Source organism: Alosa alosa, chromosome 1, assembly GCF_017589495.1.
Source record: "Alosa alosa isolate M-15738 ecotype Scorff River chromosome 1, AALO_Geno_1.1, whole genome shotgun sequence".
NCBI lineage: Eukaryota > Metazoa > Chordata > Actinopteri > Clupeiformes > Clupeidae > Alosa > Alosa alosa.
Genome location: NC_063189.1, coordinates 34,056,829 through 34,083,183, shown reverse-complemented (window position 1 = coordinate 34,083,183; position 26,355 = coordinate 34,056,829). Strand labels below are relative to the sequence as shown.

The 26,355-nt window shown below is 43.6% G+C and overlaps 1 protein-coding gene across 1 annotated transcript in view; it reads left to right on the top strand.

Annotated features, from left to right (window-relative positions):
- Nucleotides 1–26,355, top strand: part of tmem131l (transmembrane 131 like) — a 44,765-nt gene that overhangs the window by 4,707 nt on the left and 13,703 nt on the right. The window contains exons 5-14 of the mRNA XM_048250820.1: nt 13,377–13,448; nt 15,887–16,010; nt 16,478–16,594; nt 16,708–16,812; nt 18,907–18,984; nt 23,666–23,828; nt 25,053–25,108; nt 25,224–25,329; nt 25,456–25,549; nt 25,738–25,885. Of these exons, the coding sequence (XP_048106777.1) occupies nt 13,377–13,448; nt 15,887–16,010; nt 16,478–16,594; nt 16,708–16,812; nt 18,907–18,984; nt 23,666–23,828; nt 25,053–25,108; nt 25,224–25,329; nt 25,456–25,549; nt 25,738–25,885 (1,063 nt within the window). The remainder of the gene's footprint in view (nt 1–13,376; nt 13,449–15,886; nt 16,011–16,477; nt 16,595–16,707; nt 16,813–18,906; nt 18,985–23,665; nt 23,829–25,052; nt 25,109–25,223; nt 25,330–25,455; nt 25,550–25,737; nt 25,886–26,355) is intronic.

Sequence of the window (26,355 nt, the reverse complement as noted above, 5' to 3'; positions counted from 1 at the left end):
ACTTACGTTCTCTGTATGTTCCCATGATCCATGCTGTTGTTATTCCTGTTGCTGTTATTTAATTAAGCATTCATGCCACATTAGATAATCAGTTTATGGACACCAGCCAGGGCTATAGCTGCCTGTTAGGAATGATATCACCAAAAGTGGTTAAGCCTGTTCTCTTGCAAGGGAAGATGAAATCTATTGTAGTATTCCAAACTCTTTTTTTATTGTAGTTTTGCAATCAGGACTGTTGGTTTGCTTTGCTGTTTTGGGGAATGTGTATAGTATTTGTCTTTGAAGCTGTTCCCCAGCTAAGGTTAGCCAGACCAGTGTCACTGCAGCCACTGGTTTGTGTCAACTTATTTAAAGTGCTCTGACAAAGGGGTGTGTGCGTGTGTGTGTGTGTGTGTGTGTGTGTCCTCTCCTGATGGGACACAGTGCACCTCTGTTTCGTTTGCGATGCCTTAAAAGGAATGTAGTCTCATGTTGTAAAATGTGCCTCATCACTGATCTGTATGCTGTTGTGTATTTGGTACTTTTGAAAGGTAGGAAACACTCCTGTACATCAGTCAGTCACTGACCCATAATACCTTAGAGGTTACAAAAAGCGAGCAATTGACCAGTTGTCAGAGACTGATGATCCCAGCGGCGGCAGGGGCAGCAAGGCCTTTATCCCACAAGCTGGCTCATTTGGAAGTCCTCAGGGCTGGCTGTGAACTGCTTGAGTCTGTCTGAGCTGCTGTCAGGATTAGACCCTGGGCGACGTGCTGGTGTAGAGCTGGCGGGCTCCTAAGGTCCTGCCCGCACAGGCCACGGTTATCAGCTCCTTCACTAACTGCCACCACTCCCCCTGCACTCTGAGGCTGTGCTCTGGGATGGGGGAGGGACTGAGTCCAGCTCCCTGCACTGTTCTCTGATAATGACTCCAGGTGAAGACAGAAGTGTACATGTATTTAGAATAGGTTTGCATTCATATGCACTAAAATTGAGCGTGACATCGAGGACCTTGTAGTATTTTTGATATGATAAGAGATCGAATGACAAATAAAGCATAGAAATGGTAGTTTGGGTGATAATTAAGAGCTCATTGTGGCAGTGTGGATTAAGCAACACCATATATGTACTTTGTCTATAACTACTTTTGATGTCATTTTAAATTTGCAGTACCTGACACATAGATAAACACGTATGTTGTTCCCATCCAGGCTATTATGCATGGTGTAGTTATGACACGCCTTGAAAAGTGTTCATAGCCTGAGATCACAAACAGGGTGGATAAAAGATGCCATTTAGCTACCAAATCTCCATAATGCGTATGAAGTATTTTGTGTGCATGTCTTCACTGACCCTGCACATCCATGGATGGCAGTGTTTGAAGACACCACTGTGCTTTCACTCTTGAGAACAACAAAAAGTAGTCTAGCCAGTTCTTAACCACATATGTGCTGGGCTGAGCTTTTCTGTCTACCCGCCCCTGCTATCTTCTGCTAGCAGCTGTGTGGTGAGTGAACTAGCACAGGTCTCTGGTTTCTTATATGCTGGGCAAAAACAAGTGGCCAGTTGTGTGGTTAGTGAAGAGCTCTGCGAGTTGTGCATAGCCGGATTAAACGGCAAGCTCAGACCATGTGTGCTACTTTGGTACTTTTGGAAATAAAACCGCCAGAATTCTGAAAATAGAGAAGTGAAATGAAACTTTAAATAACTGGAAATAAACCCTTTAAATACTGTGACACCGCAAGGTTAAAAGCCTCAGCGAGTTCACACAGTGAGAACATACCATGCAGTTGAGTCTGGGCTTTGTGGCTGGTTTGGCCTGTAGCTTGCTTGCATGTATCCAGACGTTGGTGATGGTATCTGTTCACAACCACGAAGAGAGTTTTTTTTTTTTCTATAGGGACACCTTAAGAGTTTATTCACAGACGCTGAGATTTGAAACCTGACACTTTTGGAAATCCTTGAAAATAACAGCAAAGCCTGTCTGACCTCACACGTGCTGGAAACAGACTTGTCGGGCAGTTTTCCTTCCTAGTGAGGATTGTGTAGGAAATGTTTTTGAAGAGTTCACCATTAAGACACTGAATGCGACAGAACCTCACAGAGATGTCAACAGTGCTGCTGACTGGCGTTTTTGCAAGCCAGTTAAAAACAAACTCTCAGCTGGAGCTGGGGCACACCCTCTCACACACCCCCTACTCTCACTCACACACTAACACACCTAGGTCTTGACCAAACAGATGAGGGCACTTGAGTGAGCTGCCACAGTTGGAGAACACTGCCTTACTGTGTTACCTCATTCTCCCACACACCTGAGATGCCACAGGCCTCGAGCCATATGTTCAACACTGCCCCCTCTCAGACGGCACATCCTGCTCTATAGGTTCACTTCACTGGAGATGGATTAACAGTAACCTCTTTCAAATAGCATTTAAACATTTTGGAAAAATACTTAAGGCAAGGGTTGTGGAAAAACCTGGTCAAAGTTACGTTTCTTAGTGTTTGAAATATAGTAAAATTCACATGGTAATGATTTATTTACATTTTAGTACAGGTGGTGGTCTGATGAACTCAAATGTCTCTCTTTGTTTATTGCTTTTATGTGTTACAGTTCACAAGTTCACAAACCCAGATGCTTGCTCATGCCACCAACCACTTTTGAAACGGGATATTATTGACAAGAAAAGAGACCAATGAGACCAGCCCCTTTTGACTCTAAACTGCAGCCTGTCAATAATCATGTTAATGGAACGCCGCGTGTGTGTGTCTGTGTGTCTGTCTGTCTGGCCTTAGAGAAGAGATATCGCCTCTGACCCTAGCGGTGGCACAGGGAGGGGTGCGTGGTGACATGATGCAGTCTGACAGCTTAAGAATCGACTGGCACTTCCAGCAGTGAAAGAGCATCCGTGCAGCACTGCTGTTATGTAAGGCCACACAATGGCTACGTTTCTATGCACACCATATTCTGGTTTTGGCAGTATTCAGAATAAGATGTTTTCATGTGAAGCAGAAACTGAATACTCCTGTTTACATGTAAATCAGCATTTGCTGAATAAAGCAGCGACGTGCAGTAGAAGTAGTGTCTGCGTCATGACGTCTCACTCACTCATTCATGACCACAAAATAAGTTCAAGAAAAGTTTATAGGCCCAACAAATAACCAGAGTCCCTCTTCCAACACTGTTTATTTATTTATAACAAATGTACATCAAACAAACAAATGTACATCAAACAAACAAATTTATAACAAATGTAAATTGTTTTTGGAGCTTACCATGGGCAATTCAATTCGGGTTTTTTTATCATTAAGACTTTTTTTTTATTATTATTAATCTGCAATTACCAAACCCAGAGTAGAGACTAGATAAGCCTTCTGTTTGTCATATGAATTCTAGTTTGGTATGCATGCTTGATATGCATTTTGTTGTAGGCAGCTTTGCAGAGATTTGTGTAGTTAATGTGTTTAGAATGTTGGTTTGTTTTTCCTGTGTATGTTTTGTTGTGGGACAGGTGATAAGTTATTGCATTTACTCTTGCTCCTCCTACTGTCACTTACAATAGATGGTCAGCTTCTCCATCTGGGAAAGTTGTAGTCTGAAAGGGGAAGTGAACAGTTAAGTTATCTGTGGTTTGCCTCAGAGAAAGATCTAGAATATTGCTGGCAGTACTGGATTTGTCAACAGGCAACACATTGTTTCCAGAAATACTGTAAAGTACTGTAAATGTTGGTGAATGAGTTTCTAATTGCCTCTACTACCTTTTCTGCTTTCACAATAGATGCATTTCTTGAAAATGTAACTTGAAACCTTTTTAAATTTCCTGTGGTTGTAAACATGAAGGGCGTCTGATATACTTACAGCAAGATGGCCTCCCTGTTGTCTGCTTTAGCTTTAAGCTAGTGGTTATTCGTTCATAAAGCTAGCCTGTGTTAAAGCAAACCCATACATACGCAACATGTACTTATGTTTCTATCCGACTCGCACCAAACCTTTCTCTGCTGTAAGACACTTATCTCCTTTCAGCACACTGCTGTTTAATCCCTTGCTCATATAAAATGTGTTCTCCCCATCAGCTGTAGCGGGTGTACTGAGTTCGCTTCTTGCACCCGGCTTGGACCGGAGCCACCACTGCTCTGTGTGTCCATCTCTGACCGGCTGTGGATCGGCCCGTCGCTGCAGCCATACCAAAGCCCCACTAGACTGCAGGGCTTGGAGTGAGGCTGGAGCGTCCAGTCCATAAGGGAACCTGTGTGATTGATTGGCTCGGGCGTTGTGCGGGCAGGCCTGTCCCTCACATGGCTCGGTGGCTGCCAAGGCTGCTCTATGCTGCCTATGAGCTCACTGCTGCGCTGACTCAGTCTCTACGTACGCCACAAAAAAAGAAGCCGTCTCAAACATGCCCTGTCACACTGTTAGCTGTGGTGGGTTTTCTTTTTTTCTCAATGCATAAAGCACACCCTGTACTTCATGGCCTGCTTGATGAGGTCAGTGATAAGGAGACGCGTCCGATATCTGTGTGTGTTTGTGTTTGCATGTTCCTTTTGATGTGGTGTATGCTTACCAGCTTTTCATACTGTAATAAACGTACAAAGTTTGCATGTTGCTCTTGACTTTGGGTTCTCTCTCACCCAAAAAAAAACATGTCCTTTCTCAATCTCTGTCTATATCTGTCTATAGACCCCTCCTATAGCACTATAGTGCAGTGAAAAGCTGGGAGATGAACCCTCCGAGTGCTAATTTTCACACCTCCTGCTGTCCTACGCCCACACATCCCTCTCTCTCTCTCTCCCTACCCGCTGCCAAGGGAGGCTCTTACTCACCCAGCCGCAAATAGCAGCTCCAGCCTCTCTGCTCTCCTGGCCCCGGGGCGGGTCTGCTGGAGTGCACGCTCCAACTCTAAACAAGTTGCTCCATGTTTCAGTGCGCTCTTCTGTGCTGTTTGAAAACGCATGGCACAGGCTTCGTGTGAACCTGTCCACTAAAGTTGGACTCTTTGTTGTAGTTTTGAATGAAAGGTAGCAGATGACTACGATGATGAGCTATTTGTAAAGTAATTGTTGTGCGTGTAGATTGAGGCTTCAAACAGTCGAGTATGTGCTGTCTGCTTTGGAATCCAGGGAACCAGCTTCCTTCTCACTAGAGGAGCCTTTAGCGCTCCCCTTAAATGCCTGTACTGATACACCCCCATTCACCTGAGGCCTCCACAGGGTCGGACCACTCCACGTTATGTCACTGCCACATTATGTCAATGGCCTGTTCTGTTTGCTAATAAGACCGCGCTTACTCTCAAAAGTTCTCCTACAAAGTTGTGGGTATGGTGTGTGTGTGTGGTGTGCGGCGTGCTGCAGTAATCTGTGTTTGCACTACGGCAGATGAAAAAGAGCAAATCTTCGTAAGTGTATCAGCAGAGTTTAGATAATAGTGCCTATCAGTTCAAAAGATAACAAACACCAGTGTTACTGGCATCTCGTCTGCATTTTCATGACGAGCAGGCTGCCAGAGATCATTTACTCTTCTGAGGCGGCCGAGTAGGTGATGGGCCTCCACTATGTGAGGAGACAGCAGTGGACCATGTGAAGGGTGCTGTTTGTCTCGCAGAGCACACTTCAAACGGGACACTCATGCAGCTCCTCCTTGAGCAACAGTAAGTTGTGATTCTAAAACAAAGAACGGGGGGGGGGGGGAATTTGAACAGAATTAATGCAGATTGTCTGCACATAATAAGTCTCTCCTCCAATCCCTGTTCTCTGACACTTTACTGTCCTTTTGTTCTGTGGTAGCTTGTAGCTTTTTGTGTCACGTAGAGTGTTCTCTGTCAGGGAGGGAGACTAATGAGCTCAATGGTGTTGGCAGTCGTTTGAAATTGCTTTTTGTAATATACATGCTTGTTATGTAAGGCCTATTAGAAGGCATCCTTGAATAACTCCTAATAAAGACCTGCTGATTAGTTTGGTCAACCAGTTACCAATCAGAAACCTTTAAAAACTGGAGCTCATGTTCTGTTCAGCATGAGATGATCACCAGGCTGAGTAGCTCTTTGCTTAGCTTTGGAAGTATAATAATCCAACTTCCTCTGGCATCTCTTAAAATGGCCATCTCTAGTATCCTATTGGATGTTTTACTACTGTATGGTGCAAATGACTGCTGGATTTGAGGCAGATAAAGCATGAGTCTGCTTTTACTTCTGCAAAGTATGTGGAGCATCTTGAACCACTTCACTGCCTCCCAGGACTATGGCTTTTGCCATTTTGGGTTCTGTTCCATTCTTAACATTCAATGAGATCATTGTTGTTGACCCCGTGGATGGCTCACTTGCACAGCCTGGATCAGTTATTGCTTATTTCGCTCTCCCTGGCATATTTGCTGTGTGCACTGCGTCACAAACACTGTTTTACGGCTGAGGTTTGCGAAAGCAGCTGGAGGACGAGAGGAAACAAAGGAGGGCTGTGAATTTGGGTACGCTGGTATGACCGAGGGCCCCCCTGCCTCCCTGTGGGACTTGCGAGTTGTAGCTGCCTTCGTTGTTTTTCCAAGAAGAGCGCGTCGGGAGGGAGGTGGACGCCATGTCCGCTGCCTGCCTTCAGAGCCGTGCGGCTGGGAGGACTTTGACAGGTGATGAGGGGTTTAAGCGGCAGCGTGACACCCTCACCTCACTGCACACACACGTTACAAAGACATCATCAGGCTTACATCTGGGAGAAGTGCACTGACTCCACAGATGATCTGATATGAGATGTTCTCACTGGGACTGTTCAAACATGTTTTAAATTAAGGCTGATTCAACCTTGGTGTTATTTGGTCTGAACCCCTATGAGCAAATCTACAATAGACAATCTTAACTCCAAATTATGATCCGAATTGTAAGACCTTTTTCAGTGTGTCTGGAGCCATAAGGCTAAGGCTCCATCTGGCCCATCTATATACTCTGCTCCCCTCCGGTCAGGCGGCTGAAATGTGATCGACCCGATTAGCCGAGATCAGAGCACAGATTACCTCCCTCGCGGAGAGCGCAGATGAGCTGCAGGATTGGCAGCTCTGAGCGCTGCAGCCACTCCCTGCAGTATTCAAATTGCCCTCTGCTTCCTGTTTTCTACCCATGCAGGAAATAAGCACCCCACGCCATTAGAGCCATCTCTGTTCTCTTTCTCATTTCTCTGTGATCTCTGAGCAGAATGGCTTGTAAGCTTTAGGCAAGCAGCCTGTAGGGCACATGAGAAGAGACATTCTTCAGGGTTTAAGAACTAATATGGAGTGGTAGTTGGGAACGGTAGATATTTATAGCTGGATTCACATGTAGCGTGTTGTTATTATCTAAGTCAGGGGTCTCAAACTAAAATACCTGTGCTAGCAACCTTAGCTTATAAACAAAATAATGATGAAATAAATATTAATACAAATTATAAAAACAAACAAAAAGCATAAAAACAGGTATGCTTGTGTTTCACACCAAATAAAAAAATATTTACCTCTCATAACTTATTTAAACCTGCATGACAAACTTTAGGCGCCAGGGTTAAGAAAACAACACCATTGGATTTTGACATCAAAAATTCAAAAGGTTTGAAAGTGGTCAGAGATAAAGTCCTACTGTAAATATAAAAATCTTTGAGTATAAACAAAAGTTTATGAAGGGGGTAAATTTACCCATCTAATTTGCCACTGGATGGCAAGCACCTCAAATTATGCACCTTTCAGTAAATACTGGATGTTGAACATATTTGAGCAGGTTTACTTTCTTTTTTGTCATATTACCCATATAACAAATTAACAGGAAAACAGTAGGCCTAATAATAAGAGTAAACTATTATTAGCCTATATAACCACAAACCGTTATTATAGGCCTACAATAAAGTAGCCTGGTCAAATCAGTTCCTGTCGTGGGTGACTTTGTAGTTCTTCAGAGCCCTATTTTTACTACCCCTGCTGTCTGCCACGTCCATTATGGACACGATCTTCACGATTACCACTGCCACCTCCAGCTATGTTGGGCAGAGGGTCGAAATAAGCATGGTATGCTTAGTGGACACCGTCGTATACACGCAAAGACGCACCTCCATTCACAGACGCACCGTGATGATCACTGTCATTAGTCGATCAAAATCCCAAAAGGCAGATATTCTCCTTCAGAATCAGAATAGGTGAAGAACATAGCCTACCCAAGACTTCATCACACGTGAACGTTTTTTTCAACCACTTCACTGCCTCCAACATTTGGTGTCAGCCTATTTCTGCTTCAATTTGTGGAGGAGAGTACAAATGGGATTTGTCACCGTACTTGGATATATTGTCTATTTTAACCAGTGGTGTTGTTTCTCGCAATTAAAAATACCTTCAAGGGCCGAATTACATTATTATTTTTTGACATTAGGTCGCGGGCCGGAATTGGGCCGGGCGCGGGCCAGTAGTTTGAGACCCCTGATCTAAGTGATGGCTTGGCAGTAGTGGGATTGCATGTGAAACTAAGAACTTCTTGACTTGAGATGTTTAAAAATGCATAAATATGAGAAAGAAGCAATAAGCCAATGTAGCGCTGCAAATATTGTCCTGTACGGTGTGTAACTAATTCAATAAAAGGTGCTTCCTCTGATGACTTTATTATTCAGAGTTTCCCATACATTGACTTATTTGTGGCGGCCCATCACAATATCAATATTGACCACCACACAATGATTTTTCCAGGTTTTACTAAATTGTACTTAAATCTGGTTAGCATCGCTGCGACAATTTGTTAAAAACTGTTGCATTCAAGTTAATTCTGCAAACCTACCACCACAAATATAATTAAATTCTGTGGGAAACACTGTATGACATTGCATGTTCAGCAGGTTGAAAAATCCCAGTTATTAGCCTGAGGAGGTGGAGAGTTGCTCTAACATGTCCTCTGTGTTTTTTGAGCTTGTGAAATTATGCAATGCTAACACTGCTCTGAGCAAGCAATTGTAACAGTAATACATAGCTTGCTAGTCACAGCATGAGAATTGACGTCCTCTGCCTAGTGAGAGTATAAACAAATTTTGGATGTGATTGAGATGCATGCTTGTGCAACATGGTTAGGTCAGTGATGGAAATTGCTATTGTCCAGTTCAAGCACTAAGTTGGAATTATGTAAAGGAAGTTACTTGTAGTGTAGTGTTGTGTTTGTGCAGTGGCAAGCAGTCTCTAGAATCTAACATGGTGCCCGGTATGGTTTCTGTCTCTGATATGCAGTCGGTTTCAAGAGACTGATTGAGCACAAAGCATCATTTCAGCGTTTACAGTCTAACCCCTCCTAGAACATTAAGCTCACGGTTTTAAAGGATAGTCGACTTCTCAAACAGCTTTTTCCCAATGGGCTGTTGTAACTGAGAGGTTGTGACATTTGGTTGACACAGCATACCAGAGCTGAAATAATTCACCATGTTATTTCTGAAAGATGCCAGGGCTGACTGCATGCTTCAGTATGACCTTTCCCAAATAGATGTGCCTTCTGCAGATGAATTCATTGTTAACAAAAATCATCAGTTGAAGAAATAAATGAAAGTAAATGGGTTCAGCATGAATCAACAGTCGCTATTCACTGCGTGAATTTTCCCAGCCAGATTCACCTGGCTAATCAGACACTGACACATTAGAAAACTCTAGAGTAAGTGTGACCTTGCTGTGAAAACCATTGTGTGTGTGTTTGCGCGCATGTGTGTGTGTTTGCGCACGCTCCAGCATTGGTGTTAATGAAGGATTGGGCTTCCTACTGACCATCTACGACTCCCTCACTGGGTGTGTGGCGCAGGGCTGCCCTTTCCTCTGTGTCCCAGCGGTGTGGAAGGTTCTGCGCTAATCCATCAGTGTCGGGGCATCCATAACCCACTGTTCTCGCTGCTGATGATGACATGGTTGGGATGTGAACTTTTCCACTGCCGGGAAACTGATCCCCATCATTCTGTCTCTGCTATTGGCCAGGCGGCCCGTGCCTGTCCAGTCGCAACAGGCACTGATCCCATGCTCACTGAAAGGCCTACCTGACCCCATGCTAACTGTGGCCAACGGGCACTGAAAGGCCTACCTGACCCCATGCTCACTGTGGCCAACGGGCACTGAAAGGCCTACCTGACCCCATGCTCACTGTGGCCGATGGCTGGAATTCCCTCCACTGCAAAACTCTGTGCTGTGTTTGTTAAAGGGTCATTCCACGTCAGTTCAATCAGGGCCCACGCACTTAGGTCTCAAAAAATTCTGAAAAAATTACCAGGTGTACCTATGTTACCCAGGAGACACACTGTAAAATTACTCTTATGTAAGATCAATGCTTTCCAAGATACAGCCAGTTTTACAGGGGGAGGGGGGGTGTCGATTTTGTTCGGCCTCTTTTTTTTGTCAAAGTTCACAAGCCCACAGTGCAAGAACTAAACCATGTAGGAGGTTCAAATTTTGCATGCTGGTACATAAATAGGAATAGTATGTAGCAAAATCGTCACGTTTGGTCTGGATAATCCTGCATGGTCATAGCTGTCCCTCAAAGTTGATACAAATTTTATTGGAGTTTTTGGCTGGGCTCTGTTTAAGCCTTCAGAAGACATATTTGTACTCAACATAGGCTCTTGATTTATTTTGAGATAAGTAGAAATACTCTCACAAAAAGCAATGAACAGAAAACAAATCCCTTCAGGGTCTGAACAGCAGACCTCACAAGTCTGAAAAATCATTTTGGTTATCATTTTCAGAGCACCCAAACACCTTGGGAATATACAAAGATTTTTTAAATATGTTTTTCTTTATTCTCCATGATCCCTTCTTTTTGAAGGGACACCAATTTGACTTGTCTTATGCAAATCTTTCTTTTTTTATTTTCCACCCTGAACATGGGCAAAATGCCCCCTTGACATCAATATATTTTATATAGAGTCACCACACTGCCACCTGTGGTTGTATAGAGTAACCTGTGGTAGCTCTATACAAAACATATTGATGTCAATGGTGCATTCAGAATTTCTTTGAGACCTAAGTGTGTGGGTCCTGGTTGAATTGACGTGGAATGACCCTAAAGGTAGCCACCCCAACATGCTTTCCAGGTCATTCTGTTTTGCCCATTGACCTGAGTGTCAGTGGGCATGTTCATGACCCTATGCTGCATGTGGTGTGGGCACAGAACAGCAACAGAACACTGTCTCTGAGTGACTGGGAACCTCTCGCCACCAAAGCTTTCGATTCAGTTCTTTTCTTTACCACTGGACTGGACTGACCAGTGCTGTGTCTGGTCTTGCCCCTCTCTGCTGGTGTAGTAACCATGGCTCCTAAGCTATGTGGGCTTGGCTGTCAAGGCTATCAGCTGTTGAAAGTTTGGACAAGTCTTTGACAGTCTGTGGTGGTTAAGGATAGCAGCACTATGCAGAGATCTCTCTCCACATTCAGTTCTCTCATGGTTCAGTTGAAATGATAACAGTGGCCAATAAAGACATCCATGCTAGCTCATAAGTACCAGAGCACATGATGTGGCTGTGGAACCAGTGTGGTGGTGATTTTCTGTAGTGACTGGAGAGTTGCACTCACTGTCCAGTTGTTCCTCCCAGAGCAGCAGGTCACTTGCAAGAGCGCTTCTTTTTTTGCCTCCAAGGTGTTGACCAGTTTTATCTCCCACCCATTGACAGAACAGCTGCAGTAACCTTCTATCAACAGAGCCTCGGAGAAAAAGGACACACACACACACACACACACACACTTGGTTACTTAGGATGGGTATGCTTCTCTATCAATAAAAGCTGCAGCTGCTGCTCCCACATGACTACTGCTTTGGCAGTAACTAAAAACACACACACACACACACACACACACACACACACAAACACACTTATTTGTTGTTATTGTTCTTCAACTTGAGAATTTGGGATCTCAAGATCAAGTTAACTGAAAGCAGTGGTAATGCAGCATCCTGTACAAGCCACTATTGTCACAATTGTCTTACAAACCAAGAAACAAATATTACATCAGTTATGTGGATTTCTTTGCTAAAGCAGTAAGATCAATAAAGAAACTAAGGTAGCCTTTTTTCTTTTAAATGGAATATCCATATGTTACCCATCTCTTCAGAAACCTGGGTCTGCCCTTGGGGGTGGAATGGATTGGGCAACCCAACTAATTTCAACTCTGTCGACATATGGGATATTTTCCCCATTGACCTGTGTCCTTCAGTGTTCTTGAAGTGTCAGTCTGATCCTTGATATGCACGTTGCCTTGATATGCACGTTGCCTTGATATACACGTGCCTCAAGAAGGAAAGGCACACTAACTGGTAGCATATTGGCTTGGTGTTCCGCTGGCCTTTGCTCAAGACTATTATCCATGTACACAGCCTGTGTGCTGAGGTTATGATGTAATTTCTGTAGCGACCGCCGCAGTCTTATCAGTGTGCTGGTGAAGCAGGTCATAGTCCAGCAGGTGAGGAGGATCGCCGAGTAGGGGTGGGCGATATGGACAAAAAAATAATATCTCGATATTTATTTTTTGTGATTTTGACGATAACGATAATTAGTCGATATCCCTTAAAAGAAATTTGTAAAAGTCTGAGTTACTTTACAGCTCATTATTTGTGAATAGCATCAATACAATAATAACCTAACCTGTGACTTTTTAACCAAATCAACCAATGCATTGTCACATTTCCAATTCTGCCCCCACTTGTGTGTGTGTGGCAATGACATGGTCTAGCCAGCTACATTAGAGAAGATGAGTAGGCCTAACAGTTTCCCAAGAGAAAGTCTGAAGCTGAAGTTCCCTTCAAAAACCTTTACTTAGGATTCACTGTAAAACTAAGCAGACCAACAGAGTACATCTAACATTCCAAGTTACTGAATAGAAACTAATGCTAATAGACACTTGCTCTGCTGCAGCCAGGGGCTTCTCTCGCATAGGCTACACCTCCTGGATTTAGTGAATGTATGGGGTTTCAATGCGTGATTTCGAGTGTTTTTCCCCATAAGTAATTTAAATACTCGATAATGTAAATTTGCACATCGTTAAAACAACAATCACGATATTATCGCAGACGATATATATCGACCACCCCTATCACCGAGTCACTGCCTTCCACAGAAAGCCTGTGTTACACCCTGCAACCATCTGACTCATTCTTCCATTGATATTGTTCATTGCTGACAAATTCCCTCATCTAAAGCAACCCCATTTTAACCATGCACTGACATTAATATACCATTAGCATTATAGCAAGAAATGTACAGACGTTGATGGGTTTTGAGTTCCAGGATCAGGCCTGACCACCCTTTTTGCCCTAGAAGTTGATATGTGCACTCTGAAGTAGGAGTTGATGCATGACTACTGATCCGTTATGGAGTATGGACAGAACTAACTGTCCACTAACTGACTGTGTTTCTCTCTCCCTTCCCTTTCTTTCTCTCCCTGTCTCGGTCAGCTCTTCGTTTTATGGGCGGGAGAGTGGAAGGCCACTCCGATTCCAGCCTCCAGCTCTAGAGTTTGGAACACAGTAAGTGATGGTTGCAGTCTTGTTCTCATAAACCCTCCAAAATGGGAATGCTGTAATATTTAGCTAGTTAAAATACTGTATGTGTACTACCAGGATTTCCTTCAAATGATGAGGCCCTTATACTGTTCAGACATTTTAGACAAACCAACAAGTTTGTCTTGAATTTCCCCTTGGGGATCAATAAAGTATCTATCTATCTATCTATCTATCTATCTAAGTTGTTTCCCGTTAATTATGACAAATGCATTTGACAAGTCTATGGCATTGTTTGCTTTGCATTATGACTGATGAGGTGTTAAAACAAGCGTCATGTATTTGTGGTGATAAGTGTGGAACACTGAGGCCGATTGGCTGCACAGAATAGGGCTCTTTAGAGCATGCTTGACAGCAGATGGAATTGCCAAATATGGCAGTCTGTCTTTTCTCATGGGCTGTGTGGAGAGGATCAGGGAGAGGTTACGAACTCTGCTGTTTTCCTGCGGGCTCCAAAAACAACTAGAATAGCAGGAGCTCTGTTGGACTTGGATGACAGTCTGTTACTACGCACTGCTTGTTTTCAGAAGCATTGACATGACGCGCACACAGTTGATGTTTTGTGAATTCTCCTCAATCGCATGCTCTCTACATAAGGATGTGGTAGTGAACGTCACGTTTAATTAAAGATTCATTAAAAGGTGTGGCTTATTATGAAGGTCCCATTTGTCAATGAAGCAGTCACATTAACCTACAGTACAACAGTTGACAAAACATTTGTAATCTCCAGTCTTTAGTGCAAATATTCTCCTTTAGTCATGAGCTAGATAGTTTGCCGATGTTAAATCAATCATTGTGATGATTAATGCAATGTCCAACAAATCTACTGGCTAAGCCGACCACTGATGGTCACAGAGCAGCAGCCATTTTCACTTCTGCTTGGCCTAAAATAGTACATTCTCAATAGTACCTTAACAATTTGGGCTGTACTCTTTCAAATGATTGCCATGTGAGATTGTTCCAAGTGGTGGTAAAAGGAGGCTATTCTTAAAGGAGTGACCCAAACCAATGTTGGATTGGCTGAGCACTCAGAGCCATCAGAGTCCTGTGCAGAGGCCTGTGTTCTCTCCCCTTGCCCCAACTGAAGCTGTAAATCTGTTATCTTATAGACTACACAGCCCTGTGTGGAGCTCACCACTCTCACTCTCTCTCTCTTTCTCACTCTCTCTCTCTCTCACTGACTCACACTCTCTCTCTCACACACACACACACATTCTCCCCCTCTCTCTCTCTCTCACTGACTCACTCTCTCTCACACACACACACACACATTCTCCCCCCCTCTCTCTCTCTCTCACTGACTCACTCTCTCTCACACACACACACATTCTCCCCCTCTCTCTCTCTCTCCCTCTCTCACACACACACACATTCTCCCCCTCTCTCTCTCTCTCGCTCTCTCTCTCTCTCTCTCTCTCTCTTTGCGTGCATTTCCACCCTGAGCCAGCACAGAGAACAAACAGGCCTTTATTTACCTTATCTTCTAATTACATCAGTTTGTTTGTCCTCACAGCCACATGCTCCTGCCTGTTTACCAACTGGGGGGGGGGGTTTACCTCTGGTAAAAAAGAGATCACTTCCAAGGAAGCCCAGAGAAAGTCCTGTTCTTGCCCAAAAGTAAGTCTCGGGATTTTACCTGCCTTGTGTGAGGCTTGGCTGGATGGCCGTTGCAAATTCACACATGGAGGCTGACCCGCTGAGCCGTAGGTCGCGGGGCCATTCCAGCGTGCTCCTGAGCCGCGCGGAGCACCCCTGTCAGAATCTGATACGGGCCTTGCGGCCACTTTTATAGCGAATGCCTCTCATATTGGCATTCATGCACCTCTTTGACATTGATGGCTCCCTTTGACCTCCATAACATCAAAAGGTAAAGAGCCAAGCTGCTAATGGTCAACCTGCACCCAAATGTCGTCGGCCGGCTTTTTTTAGCACCTTGTGCTTTGTTGTGCGGTGGCCTTAGTTTGCAGCATGACATTTGTTTCCTTTCATGTTGTGGAAGCTGGGTCTCTGGTCAGAGAGCACACCCACTGTCTTCCTGTGGGCTGCTGCATGCACAGCTATTTCGAGGGGGAAGTTGCTAAGAGCGAACAGGTTACGTGAAATGTGGTCACATCACTGAAGCCTCTTGCATACCTCTTCGAATAGGCTATGTGAGGCGGTCCTTGCAGTATGCAGTTGGTTAATGCCCTATTCTCTGCTACAAGCTGATGATTCCGCTCCAGGAGGTGTTACATTTACGTTGCGGTGCCAGTGTGATATCCACTCGTCACGTTCACTTGCTAGGAATCTGTTGCTAAGATGGGTAGACTTTAGAAGTGTGTAGATTTTCGGAGGTGTTTGCAGTTACTAAAACACAAGATAATGCCTCTCATTGAGACCTTTCTCTTCCATATGTATTCCTGCAGGCCGCTGGGGCTGCCAAGAGCTGAAACTGTATACATACACAACCCCAGCCCAGAGCTGCCTCTGACTCTGTTGTCAATATTTACATCTAGTAGACATTTTCACATGCCTTCCTTCCATCAAAGGGTAAGTATGTCCCTGGCCTGCCTCGCTGTCTTCCCCTCCCCCTCCTCCACTTCTCTTTTTGCTGCTCAGTAGCGTGTATCTGACTTTCACCAACTTCCTCCTTTCATTTTCACTCTCTGTCTTTTGTCCTCTTCCTCTCACAAAACAGCAGAACTAAACTGATCGTAACCTCTGACGCTAGCCATTTTTTTTTTAACTGCAACAGCATTGAAGGCCATTTTGAAAATAATGCACCGCTTAATATAGTCTTCCCACTGCTATTGGCTGCCTAGAACAGTACATTCTTTCCTTTTAAAGTATGCTACACTCTACACTACATTTTCATGTAATTGAATATATCTATTTTCTATATTCTTTCTCATGGTGTTTGTAATGTGATTAGTCATGTGATCTCTCTCTCTCTCTCTCTCTCTCTCTCTCTCTCTCTTTCTCTCTCTCTCTCTCTCTCTCTCTCTGTCTCTCGGCAGGTGATTCCACCCCGAGGGAAGACTTCATTTAAACTAATTTTCCTTCCAACAGAGGAGGGAAATGTAGAGAATTCCTTATTTATTAATACATCTACCCACGGGGTCTTATCATACCAGGTGAATTGCCATCTCCCGTACTAGCCATAAAACAAACAGCACTGCATTTCTCCTCGTATTGTCCTTATTGGAGGCCTGGTAGTGAGGACTCTCTCTCTGATGTTCCATTTCAGGTTTTTGGTGTTGGTGTCCCGTGGGGCTCTCGACGAGAAGAACACCTAAAAAACAGTGTGCTAATATCCCCTCATATAAAGAGCATTAAACTGACACAAACTCAGGTAAGACTGAGGCCCCTCTCAACACAATGCCAGAGCTTTTAAATCCACCCATCACCCCACACACACACACTCATATTCACACATTAACAGCCCTTAGGCAGTGACGCATACCACTGTCTCCAGTTCAAACACATGCGCATATCGCCACTGATACACACATGCACACACACGCACACACAAGCTCATTTACAGATTTGACATGAGAGAAAGAGGAAATGAGGCTCTCCTACATAAAACACCTACCTACACATCTTGTGCATACATAAACTCACACAGTCACATTCACACTCATACATGTCACACTTACACATACACGTCTTATAAATGTGTACACACACACACTAGTGAATGTGTAAATGGGGCTAGCTGGTGATGCACTTCCCCAACAGGAAGTGAGTGGAGGTTGCTAAATGTCAGGCGTTTGAGGTGAAGCTGCAGAGCTATATATCGTGTTGCCTCATCATCTCCAGAACAGATTGTACAGTACAGTACGCATGGCTGTGTTACTGTGCTGCTGCTACTGCTGCCTCCGATAGAGAACAAGCTACAAGCCTATCGCCACACCCACAGTCAGGAAACATTACATTACATTACATTACATTACATTACATTTGGCTGACGCATTTTTAGCCAAAGCGACTAACAACATGGTAAACAGTTTAAGTTTTAGAGCAATTCTCAACAATTTTAGGACAATTTACTTAATTTACTTAATTAATTTTTTTTAGGACACATGAACTCACCTTCAGAGGCTGAGAGGATAATTTAGCATAATTCAAGTGAAAGGATCTAATGTTGCTATATTTAGAGCGATAATATCAACTGACGGCAGTGTTTGCACTTTTGTGCGTTGTGGTTAGGCTTCACTGATCTCGTGTGCGCTTAAACAGGTTTAAATATAGATGCCCCCCCAGCCCCATTTGAAATTGAACTTTTGCATTGTTTGAAAGAGATCAGTGCTATGACAACACCAGCTTTTGAGCTCTTGTGCTGCTTGAGCTGGGCTGACGCATGCACACAGATACCCATCTGGCCAGACGCTCTACAGCAACAGCACTGGTGGAAACTGTGTAAATATTTGCCACATATATCTAATCCCATGTAGCCTACAGAGACTGAAGGGAAGGATTCCCTACCTGTGTCTGTGGCTTTATCCAGTCCCAATTCTAACCATAGTCATTTGGATAATGAGGGAAATTAAGTCCATATTAAGTCTTTGCTGACAGACATGGGGTTAAGTGTAATGCCATAACTTAATTTCACATGGGGTTATGCCAGTGTAAATATGCCCTTCATTTTACTGACAATGGTACATATTCAAGTAGTGAAAGCAGTTAAACTAATTTGTCTTACACCATGACAAAACATATGTAAGTACTGTTACTGATTACAAGGGAAGTGGCTCACAGTCTCCCTCTAGTTCCGTATGCTGGGGGACATGTCCTCTATATGACGGCCCTGGTGGCCAAAGGCTTGACCAGGCCTGGAAATGACATTCTGAGAAGGCTTAGTGCGTCCCAGCTCCACGGTCTGTTCTGTTCTGTACTGGAACGATCAGAAAGAGCCAGTGATCTCATGGGAGAAGCTTGCTCTCTGTGTGAGCCAAAGAGAACCGGCACTTTTGTTCCAGTTCTACTTTTGGTTCCATGACTTCTCTTCAGAGAGTATTCAAATGAGGTGTGCACTAAGGCCTTTGTTCCATATTTGGAAGCTTGTATCAGTCAACAGTAGTCAGTAGTAGATTGACATGCATGACTGACTTGAACATTTTAGGTTTTTCTGGCTAAAAGGTTGACAAACAAGGAACAGAATGATATGCTACTTGGTTTGCCGTTAATGTTTTAATGGTGCCTCTACAGTCTGTGATTTTTAGCACAGCACACAAGGCTTTCCTTTGGTTAAATGATCCTTCACAGAGTAATGGTATCAGCTACCATTCACAATGCAACGCATATGCAACGCAACTCCCTTTGCATATCCCAAACCTTAACACTGCAGTGTACTGGTAAAGGAGACCCCTACCTGTGGGATAGCATCACTGATCTGATTAAACGAAATTAGTTCATGTGCTTTTGGTTTTCTCTCCCCTCCCAGGAAGAGGCCTCGAATATAACCATTCTGGGACTTCTGCTGCACTGCAGTTTGCCTAAACATGTGTACAGCCATCCTCAGGTACTGTATCTGATCAATGTCATCATGTATCTTGAATGCTTTTCAAAATGTCTCCCATTGGCATATATAATCAGTTCACAGTCCAGTTTTTACCCTTTATTATCAATTTCAGAATGAAGCTAGAAACTTGTAGGCAATTAAGCACGTTATGATGGCTAGGTATTAGTCCCCATCAATATTTTGAGATGACAAAATTGTCCCCACCAATTTAGCGAACTCCTTTGTGCTATTTGGACTGATTCCGATGGCCAGGACGGCAGTAAAAGAAACACCTGATCTGACACACACAAAAGTGTCAAAGCATACTTCACTTCGTGGTGGCACTGGCTGACAAGCGAGCAGATGTGTCGGGTAGGCTAAGTTATCAGGGTTCTCTACCAATACATAACCCAACATAGGCCACATTTTAATATTCCCTTTGCCCTTCAGCATGTACATTTTTGCCCCTTTTTGTGCTTTGTAGATCAGCTATGCCACCAAAGACGAAAAGGGACATACAAAGCTTTTTAATTTTGCAGATTCTAAGTAGGCAAAATAACTAGCCACACAAACTGGCAACTACAACTGGTAGCCTAACATGACCAGGCTTTCAAATGTGAATTCTACTGTGAAAAATGGCATTAACTCTTGATAGTAGGATGTTACCCAGGATATTGTCACAGCTAAACCTAGCTTCTGTAATCTCTCAACCAAGGTTAGAAGTCATGTTGATTAGGAGTGTGGAGCACGGACAGTCGCATGTAGCACAGCAGAATATGTCACATAGAGTTACCATGTCACTGGCCACCTTAAGTTAGAATCTTGCAGTCGCAATAAACAATGGATCCGAAACATTTTCCTGTTTCTATATTCTATAGTCTATTTATGTAGGCTGTATTTGTGAATGTAGTCTGCACAATGCAAAGAAATATAAGATAAACTATTGTGGATTTCCATACTTATAGAAACTTGCGAGACACTTATCTCTTCTATGATCCCAGAAAGATTTTCTTTGACTTGTTAGTTTTTTGAACATTTTTTTTTTTTTAGAAAACATGATGAATTGAATCCACATATCCTTGCACTATGCGCAACTATTTAACTTTTACTACTGAAAGCTAATTACGTTTATGTTCTTCTTAAAGTGACAGGCACTCAATTAGACATACACACTACAAATGTGATTACATTAAAGTGTAGCCTAATAATTTAAACATCAATATGATGTATTCAAATTACTAAATATGTTTAGCTATTAGTAATTATGTAGATCATAAAATACTATAAATTATTAACAAAATATATAAAGTTTCTATGAATTGCAAAATATGAAATAGAAACCTATGACATAAGCCATCACTTTCTGTGTGTGTGTGTGTGTGTGTGTGTGTGTGTGGAGGGTCAGTCAAAGTCTTGGATCACCACTGATGTGAATGATCACGCAATATTCAATATTAGTGATGGCATCAAGGTGGTGGGGGGCCCCAAAATCAAATCAAATTCTTCACTTGGTATCGGTATTAAAACAATAATTTTGGTATTGTGACAATAGTAGTTGTGTTCCCACCAAAGCTGAGACCAAACCTACGCCATTGATTGACGGCACAGTTGGCAATACTGGCGACAGGTTATTAAGTTTATCTATATCAAAATCCAATCGTGCTCCTGATTGGCTGGATGGTGCCTTGGTCTGAGCCACTTTCACACAACTAGGAGAACGCCAGTGAACATGAACACCAGTGTTTTTCTATTATTATTTATTGTTTATTTTATTCATTAATCTGTTTATGCTTTGAGGGCACACTTAGAACAGACAGCTAGAGCAGGGGTGGCGAACCTGCGGCTCTTTGCCTCCTCTTGTGCGGCTCGCGGCTGCTCAACTGATGTTCTCACTTCTCCTTGGATTTAGAGGGGGGTTTTTTTAATAGCCTATTATTTCTGGTAAATTAAAATCCTTTTCATAAGTTGATAGTACTGCCAATAGTTAGGCTGCAATGTTTAAATTAAAATAATTTTACCGTCATGTTATGGATAGGAATCTAGCCCAAAAAGAAGCAGACTTTGTTTCTTTAGCCTGATGTAATGATACTGTTCCAGGAAAACCCTGACGCTAAGCGTAAATAGAAAGAGGAACACATACATTCAAAAGGAGGATTCATCTTTTTGTAGGCTAGCATAGCCTTTCTGGTTAATATGTCAACGTAACCTAAATAACACCATTAAAAAAACGTGTTCTACACATTAGTTTGGTACTTGGTATGCCAGACTTAACTGATGCATAAAGCTTCAAACCTGAACATTTCCCAAAGGCACTGACCTTTGCAAGTACAAGGTAAAGGTAGGCTATATAGACGTCAGTCATAGAAGCAGACTCGTTTTCTTTTAAAAAATGTAGGCTACTGAACACTAGACACAATAAATAATAATAGAAAAACACTGGTGTTCATGTTCACTGGCGTTCTCCTAGTTGTGTGAAAGTGGCTCAGACCAAGGCACCATCCAGCCAATCAGGAGCACGATTGGATTTTGATATAGATAAACTTTTAACTAAGACTAAGAAGAGAGAACACATCACCCCTGTGTTGGCTGAACTGCACTGGCTCCCTATTTCCTATAGAATTGATTTTAAGGTTATGTTAATTACTTACAAAGCTCTGAATGGCATAGCACCTTCATATATCTCTGAGCTTTTAATATCTTATCAACCACAAAGGAAACTTAGATCATCCAATTCTAATCTTTTAATGCATTGCCAAAGTGCTCCACAAACAAAGTGGAGAAGCGCGTTTATCCATTATGCCCCCAAACTATGGAACACCCTGCCTCTGTACATCAAGCAGGCGAGTTCAGTAAATATTTTAAAAAGATCTGAAAACATACCTGTACAGGAAAGCTTTTAGTTAACTCATCTTATCCTGTAGACTACATTTTCAGATTATTCTACATCTGCTACTATTGGAGGCTTAGCCAGCCAGAAGCAGATGGGCTCCCCTATTAAGTCAGGTTCTGCTCAATGTTTCTTCCTGGAATATGGGAGTTTTTCCTTGCCACAGTTGCCATATGGCGTGCTTGTGGGGGGTAAGAGGGTTAAGGCTGCCAGTCTTATGATGTCATTTTCTATATTTTTGATATGTTGCTGAGTATATCATAAACAGCAAAGAAAAGTGATTGATAATGACTGACTGACTATTATTGTGTTACATGCTTCAAATGTAAAGCACTTTGAGCTGCATTCTGTGTATGAAAGGTGCTATACAAATAAAGCTTTATTATTATTATTATTATTATTAGACGGAACATTTGACGGTCACATTGGCAGCATATCAGTTTTTACATTGGAGCATTTCTCATGCTAATAAGTCATTCAGTGAGGGGGAATTTGTGATGTTTGTCATATCTTTCTTGCTTGCTACTCATTCCTGAAAACGATAATTTGTAGCATCTGCCAAGTGTCTCACTATAAATGAAAAGAGAAGATCTATTTTTGTAGGCCTAAGACGCTGTTGTAGTGTGGGCATCTTTTTTTGTTGTGCGGCTCTTTTGAGTTGTGTGGAATTTTTTTTTGGCTCTTCATGCTGGACTGGTTAGCCAACCCTGAGCTAGAGGACTAGAGGGCAACTGTGGCCTACTGGTTAGCGCTTCGGACTTGTAACCGAGTTGCCGGTTCGAACCCCGACCAGTAGGCACGGCTGCCCTTGAGCAAGGCACCTACTGTAACCTCTCACTGCTCCCCGAGCGCCGCCGTTGTTGCAGGCAGCTCACTGCGCCGGGATTAGTGTGTGCTTCACCTCACTGTGTATTCACTGTGTGCTGAGTGTGTTTCACTAATTCACGGATTGGGATAAATGCAGAGACCAAATTTCCCTCACGGGATCAGAAGAGTATACTTACTTATACTTATAGAAGGGATGATTTTTTGAAGTGTATTAGATTAGAATTTTTTTTTGAATAGTCATAGTAAGTCATGTGATAGAAATGGTTACACCGGAACAATGTGTCTTCCGCTTTTCCTCATGATCAGATCTCCAGCCTTTTGATGTGACACATGTCATCACTGTGCGTGAGACTGTCAGCTGTCGCCATAAGTGTCATAGACCTCATGGATGTGGGAGTATGGATGGATGAGCTGTGCGGAGGGAGTATTGCATACAAGGAAGGGAAGTGCCCTGTGTAATGCTAATCCCGTAGAGTCATTCTGACTTGTGTAATTGCACCGATGGATTCAGTGCTGCATTCACACGGAGGCTCTAAGTCACAGTTGAGTCTGCAGTTAGGCAAGACAGGTTAGCGGCAGGCTTTACGCTGCTGGGCGTGATCCGTCAGTGCTGGTCAGGGTGTCAAGTCAGGGATAGACGGCGAAGACCGAGAGAGCAGCCAGTAGAGCTGGAATGACCTGACTGGCTAGGGTCACCCCGGCTTCCTCTGGGCGCTCCGACTTCTGTCAGTCAATCAGGCACGTGGCCCGTCATTAGCCCGTGCACTCACACCCACACGTCTGTTTACACACAAGCCATTTCACAGCGCATCCTGGAAACCCCTGACCGTGGCATTTCTAACATTGGCACCCACTATTTTTGGAGTGAACGTGGCGCACACAAACAGGATGCCGAGCGTCACAGCTTATTTTTGTACTAACGATCATGTGCGTAGCCTGATGACAAGGCTGACGATGACCTGGCCGGAAATGCGTGTTTTTCACCAGGGCTCTTGTTTTGTGGCGGAGGAGGAGGAGGGGATGTTCTCGCTGCTGATCAGCCTGTCGGAGCGAGGGGAGCAGCAGGCCCACCTGGACAAGCTGAAGCCCTACGTCATCGAGAACCTCATGGTGCTCTTCCTCATCCCTCCGCCCAGCACCACCACCACAGGTACTCACTCACCCACGCCACCCACGGGGGAGGAGGCAAATGGAGCATGCGTACAGTGTGCTGGCAAAAAACAATAGGCGGCTTGAGTGCATTCACATTCATTTGCACCTTCACATTAAAGCTCTCCTTCAGACATTACAGTAAATCAAGATGCGATTATATTGTTTTTCAGGAGACAGTAGGTTAATTAATGAACAGCATGGATGTTTGTGGGCTGGAGTGTCATTTTATCATAGTTGCTAATAAAATTGTTGCTAATTGCTATTATGCAACAGTGAGCACTGGTTTGGGACAATACTAATAGAACTACTGTATTCGTATTAGAATTTAACAGTGGTTAGTGGAAGTTAGTGAACTGGCTTTAGGTTAGTGGAAGTGAACTAGCTGTGTGAACTAGGCTCACAAGGTATCTGTGTCCTGCTTCCCCTGAGCCTCTCGAGAAGACGGCGTAAAGGACCAGACAGGCGCTCGCTCACCTGCAGCCTGGCTGTGCTGCATTAGCTGACAGCTCAGCAGTTCTCCTGGCAGGACCACTGCAATGCTGCACTCCCCACTAGTCCAGTCCAGTCGCGCTGCGCGGAGCTGGAGCCCTGCGGCTGGGCCTCCCACGGACCGCCTCCTGCCCGGAGCCTCCGCCTCGCCTGCAGGCCCAACCAGCACTGGCCCTGCCCAGCCCAGCCGGGATGATGTCATCCCACTTACTGTAGACTGTGAAAGAGAAGGCCAATGACTCAGGGACATTTGCGTCGCAAATGTATGCGAGTGCATATCAGATAGAACAAAGAAATACACCATAGATGGCCACGGTCATCCATTTTCAGTTTTATGGTTCAACATAATCCACTTCATAGCTCTCTCTAACTTCTCTGATGCAATATGTGTTACTGTTCCATGAAATATCCTTATGGCATTTCTCCACAACACTCATATCTTTGTAGGGGCTGCAGGTCTATATTTGTTTTGCTGTATTGCCGGAGTGTCTGAAATGGGAGGCATCCCCATGCATAACCTATTTGGCAAAGGCACATAAAAAATGTTGTGATGTCAAAAAGTGCTACGTGTTCCGACACGTTGATATGAGGAAAGTTGTTTTAGGTAGGGGGGTGTGCCATCTATGGACGACTGAAAGTACTGCATCTCCACTTTGGTTCTCCAATGTTGACCAGACTCTACTGAACTGTAATTAAAGCTGTAATTAAAGTTTGTCATCTCTGTTCTTTACAGCTCCCAGAATAGATGTTTACATGCTGAATGCTGGAACAAAAAAGCTGTTTGTCAAGGTAGGTGACCATCTGTGTGAGATAATAAAATGGCCCAAGGATGAGAATTGGAATTACATAATGTGTATGGTTTATGTTTCCCTTGCTTAGTGAATTGTCTCTCTTTTTTCTATAGGATATCCAGCTCTTATCAAAAATAGGAAGCGCTCTTGAATTCAGCCAAGTTCTACTGAGGACCTCTGCAACCAACTTCACTCATGTATCCTCACTGTCCTGTAAAAGTGAGTGTTTTTGATACTCTTACTTGATGATTGCTTTACACTTTACACTCTTAAGAAATCCTTTCAGAAATGGCCCCAGGTATGTTGGTCCTGATCTCCGTGCCCTTGTCCTTTGTTCTGTGTCAGGTTCCATTGTGGCTCCAAGCAGAACGTGCTCCAGCCAGATCAACTTGCAGCTCCTGGGCAACGCCTCCATCAGGGGGCTGCCGCACACACACAGGTCAGTCTCCACTAACATCTCTCTCTGGACATCACCTCTTCACTTCAGTGCAGTTTGTAAGTGGATTTCACTGGAGTATAGTGGAAATAAATAATGAATAAATGTCCAATATAATTCTCTCTCTCTCTCTCTCTCTCTCTCTCTCTCTCTCTCTCTCTCTCTCTCTCTCTCTCTCTCTCTCTCTGTAGGTCTGGTGTTCACCTGGCAGCCCTGTTTCAGCTGAGACAGCAGCATAGAGGCAGTGACCTCGTTGACCTCTGGTTCACCAACCACCTGGGCTTCCCTCTCATCATCACAAATGTCTCTATCCCTCAAGAAGCACTTGACCTGCTCAAGGTAAGGGCCTCACGTCCCTACTTTCACAGAAGGTTTACTCAGCCACCTTACTCCCTTGACAACTTTAAGTGACCATGGGGGTCAGTGCATTGTGAGCCCCTCTATGCTGGTGACTGTGTGTGAGTGAGACAGTTTTGAGCAGGGCTCCGAACCGGTTCAAGGAACGAAAACGAAAACCGAAAACGAACAGAATTTTACGAGGAGCGGAAACGGAAACGAAAACAGAATGGTCTTCAACTGTTCCGAAACGTTATTCTGAAATCCACAAAACCGGTTAATAACGTTTTTTTTTTCGTTCTCTATATATTTTATAAAATTTCACAAAAGCATATCCTAAGTGTTCTACTCGTTTGATTGTAGGTGAACAGCCTAATAATTAGATTTCTGCAGTTTGAAAAAAAAAAAAACGAATGAATGGACCTTTGGTCCAAATGTGTATATTTTGTCTTGCTGTTGTAATGTAACCTATC